The 4,363-nt window shown below is 43.6% G+C and overlaps 1 protein-coding gene across 1 annotated transcript; it reads left to right on the top strand.

Annotated features, from left to right (window-relative positions):
- The first annotated feature begins 2,602 nt into the window (after window positions 1-2,602).
- Window positions 2,603-3,847, top strand: LOC103208580 (T-cell-specific guanine nucleotide triphosphate-binding protein 2-like). Its single transcript, XM_007954275.1, has one exon. It carries the CDS (start codon window positions 2,603-2,605, stop codon window positions 3,845-3,847), a length of 1,245 nt encoding a protein of 414 aa, XP_007952466.1.
- Window positions 3,848-4,363: the final 516 nt, after the last annotated feature.

The raw sequence follows: 4,363 nt of genomic DNA, 5'->3' as shown, positions 1-4,363 counted from the left end.
CCACTGAAGCTAGAGGCATCTCTTCACTTAGGCAGCTACTGGCTGCTGAGGCTAACAAGCCCAAGGTCGACATAGAAAATGGCATAGTCCTGATGTTACCAGACCACACAGCAGACCATTAATTTAAGTCCATTGAAAGTCCCAAGGTCAGCAGAGCATGGCAGGCTGCTGAGCAACCACACGGCTACATGCAGGGTTCAAGTGTGTCATAAGCTGGAAACAATTCCCCAAGGCTTTTCCTTATATACAGGAAGCAGACCACATCCCTAGAGCAGCTACTCAGCTGCTCACAGTAGATTTCACCATGGAGTTGATTACCAGTCTCATCATGGGGAATACTACATCTAGCTGCCCAGCCACTCAATCAAGGCCAGCCAAGTTGACACACAAACTTAACTACCACACCTACCTTCACTTCCTCCTCATGTAGCATGTGAGCACACACTCACAAAGGTATGTGAACCATCCCTTCAGGCCTTTATCTCCCCCCATTTTAGATAACAAAAGTTTCAATTGCCCATTCCAATTCTCTATCAAACCATTACTCTGAGGATGGTATGCAACGTGATATGTCCACTTAATATTCTGTTTCTTGGTCCATTGCTGCACCCTATGGGCTATAAAGTGTGTTCCTTGGTCTGAGCAAATATAACCTAGTGGCCCAAATTGGTACAGTATTTTTTTTCCAATCCTTTAATAGTGCTTTTGGCATTTGCATCTGTCATGGGATAAGCAAAACCCAGTTCAGGGTAAATATCTATTCCTGTGAAGACCCATTTATAGCCACCTGGAGCCACTAGCCTCATTGATCCTATATTACTGGCTTGCAAGCTGTGTGCAGGGCCTTCCCCTGGGGGACTGTACCCTACAGCCATCTGTAATCTCTGTCTTTCTTGCTGACAGACAAATTCAGTGCTCATTGGCATTTTGTACCTCAGAGGGTGCAAGAGGGATATGTCTAGATTCCACCTATCTCTACATTGCGGCAGTACCTCTTGTCCCCTCTTTTCATGGGCCTATCTCTGCATTGCTGCAGTACCCCATGTCCACTCATTTCATGGGCCCAATTGGCCACCTCAAGAGAGTGTGTCAACATGTCCACTTGCTGATTCCAATTGCCTTCGAATCCAGGAAGGGGCTTCTTCTGATGAGCATCAACATGGCCTACTGTATTGTGCCCTCTGAATTCCCAGAGTGCTTTCCATAGGTCCATGCCCCACACAGGTATTCCCTTAACAGTCCAATTTCCCATTTGCCTGACTGTAAGGCCATTGGCCACCACCATCATCCTCCATTTTGTAATGTATTGTAAATCTTAGTCTCTATGCCTGTTTCGGCTGGGATGCATCTTGAGTCTCGCCTTGCTGGAGGGTGTGACTCAAGTCATCACCAATTTTATGATGTCTCACCTCTGGAATTGAGACGGCAGCCATCATATGACCCTCCCATTTGGGTTCAACAATCCCTATAACCACATGAGTTGAGAGAATCTTCCTGACCTACCCACAGATCTGGGACTTGCTAGTCTCCCAGCCTTCACCACCACCATGTGAGCTGTTTCCTTGGAACTTTATGAGTTCTGTGAGACATTACGGTGACAAACAGAACCCTAAGACAAGAAGGAGATTACCAAGGGGAGAAGGAGGATTTGATGTCAGAGATGATGGAGTGGCATGGCAGTTTGGAAAAGTTGCACATTTGGGACATCTTTAACCTCCACCTCGTAGAGACTGGCCTCATAATGATCATTCTAAAAGAAATTATTTAAGTAGTGAGGAAAGTGAAGTCTGCCTGGAAATCTTCTAAACTCACTATTGTGTTGGCCTGAGGGATTTTTACTATAGAATGTAAGGGTGTTGGCCTCCTTGTTGAGGTTTCAAAAAACCACAGAGTCTGTATTGGTTAATTATTGCTGCTATAGCAAAGGGTCACAAGCTTAGTGGCTTAAAATCCATAAATTTATGCTCTTGTAGTTCTAGAAGTCAGGACACTGGGATGAATGTTCATGATTTTAAATCAAGTACCAACCAGGCTAGATCCTTCTGGAAAGTCTAGAAGACAATCCATTTCCATGTCTTTTCTAGCTTCTTGAGGCCACCCACATTTGTTCTCTTGTGACCTCTTACTCCATCTTCAAAGTACATCACTCCAACCTCTGCTTTCAACATCCCATATCCCCCTTCTGCCCATGACTTTCTTTCCTACTTTTTATAAAAAATCCTTGTAATTATAATCACATCAGATAAGTCCCTTTAGCTATGTGAGGTAACATTTGCAGGCTCTGGTGATTGGAACATGGAAACTTTGGGATCCATTATTCTGTCTAATATACTGTCTGAGAGGCTGACTCCTTGGATATAAAAATAATCAGTATAGAAAATAGTAGTTTATTCTATCAAGTCATCAGGAAAAATAAGTTAGTCATGCTAATATGGATAAATGTGATACTATGCAACTGGGAATTGTAATAGTAATACGGATAAATGTGATAACATGCAACCAGTTCATGTCCCATGCCAACCATATGTTTATGTCCTGCTGTTTCATTCACCTGACCTCCATATTCTCTTTACTTTTCCCAGATCTCCTACAGTTAATTGCCATGGATCAGTTCATCTCAGCCTTCCTGTCAGGAACAAAGTTTCAACAGTTGTCTTCTGAATTTTTACCTTACTACTCCACATTAATCAGTAAGGCAGGAGGCATGCTCTCTCAAGAAACCCTCAATAGTATTCAAACAGCTCTTAAAGAGGGGAAGTTAAAGGATATGGTTGACAAGATTCAAGAATCACTTGTGGAAGCTGAGAATGCTCCCTTGAATGTGGCTGTTATTGGGGAGTCTGGAACTGGGAAGTCCAGTTTCATCAATGCCCTTCGAGGGCTGAGTCATGAAGATGAGGGGTCTGCTGATGTTGGTGTTGTGGAGACTACTATGAAGAAAACTCCCTATCAACATCCAAAATATCCCAAAGTGACCTTCTGGGACCTGCCTGGAACTGGGACCCCCAAATTCCTTCCAGAGACTTATCTAGAAACAGTGGGATTTGATGACTATGACTTCTTCATAATTATTTCTTCCACTCGTTTCAAAAACAATGATGCTGTACTGGCACAGGCAATCAAGAATAGGGGGAGGAACTTCTACTTCGTGAGAACTAAAGTGGACGATGATTTATATAATGAAGAGATAAGCAAACCCAAGTCTTTCAACAAGGAGAGAGTACTTCAACAGATTCGAGACAGCTGCCTGGCAAATCTCAGTGACATTGGAGTGGCCGAGCTAGACACCTTCTTGGTCTCCAACTTTGACATGACTGACTTTGATTTCCCAAGGCTGGAGGAGACACTGCTAAAGGATCTCCCTGCTCACAAGCGCCACACCCTTGTGCTCCTACTGCCCTGCTTGTCTGAGGCTGCCATTGAGATGAAGAGAAATTTCCTCAAGCAGAAGATCTGGCTGGATGCCCTGAAGACATCGGCTTTGTCCTTCATTCCTCTCATGCCATTCATCTATGGCTTTGATTTGTCTGAGCAGGAAAAATGCTTGTACCTTTACCGAAGCTATTTTGATTTGGATGATAAATCCATCCAAAAGATTGCCCAGAACTTGGGCACATCTGTGCAGGAGCTTACAAGCTCCATGAAGTCCTTGGATTTTCCTTCACTTGTGAAAGATGATGTTATAGTGGAAAAGGCCAAAAATTGTGTTGAATCCTACTGCTCAGTGAATGGAGGTCCCACATCTTCTGTCTTACAGTTTGTGAAAACCTATTTTCTACATTTGAAATTCCTTAACACAGTGGCTGATGATGCCAAAATTATCTTGCACAAGACTTTAGAGAGCTGAATTCTCAGAGAATGAGGTGGAGATGGGGTGACTTGTCTCACTGAAGAACAACTGGATCTCAGGTTCTATGGTTTATTGATAGGAGTGGAATCTTCTTCCTCTCAGTCCCTAAGCCAGCTGTTGGTGGTTCAAACCTACCAGCCACTTGTGGGAGAAAGATGAGACAGTCTGCTTCTGTAGAGATTTACAGCCTTGAAAACCCTATGGGGCAGTTCTACCTTGTCCTAAAAGGATCTCTATGAACTGGAATTGACTCAGTGGCAGTGAGTTTATATATATATATATACATACACACACACTACACACACACATACATATATATATGTGTGTGTGTGTGTTGTTGTTATTAGGTGCCATTGAGTCGTTTCCAATTCATAGTGACCCCATGCACAGAAGAACAAAACACTGCCCGATCCCATGCCAGTTCCATGATCCCTGCTATACTTGAGCCCATCATCGCAGCCACTGTCTCAATCCATCTCGTTGAAGGCCGTTGAAGGCCTCCCCCCTTTCATC

The sequence above is a fragment of the Orycteropus afer genome, unplaced genomic scaffold (genome assembly GCF_000298275.1).
Source record: "Orycteropus afer afer isolate SDZICR_OR568_19922 unplaced genomic scaffold, OryAfe1.0 scaffold00455, whole genome shotgun sequence".
Taxonomy (NCBI): Eukaryota; Metazoa; Chordata; class Mammalia; order Tubulidentata; family Orycteropodidae; genus Orycteropus; species Orycteropus afer.
This window is presented reverse-complemented; position numbering and strand designations above follow the sequence as displayed.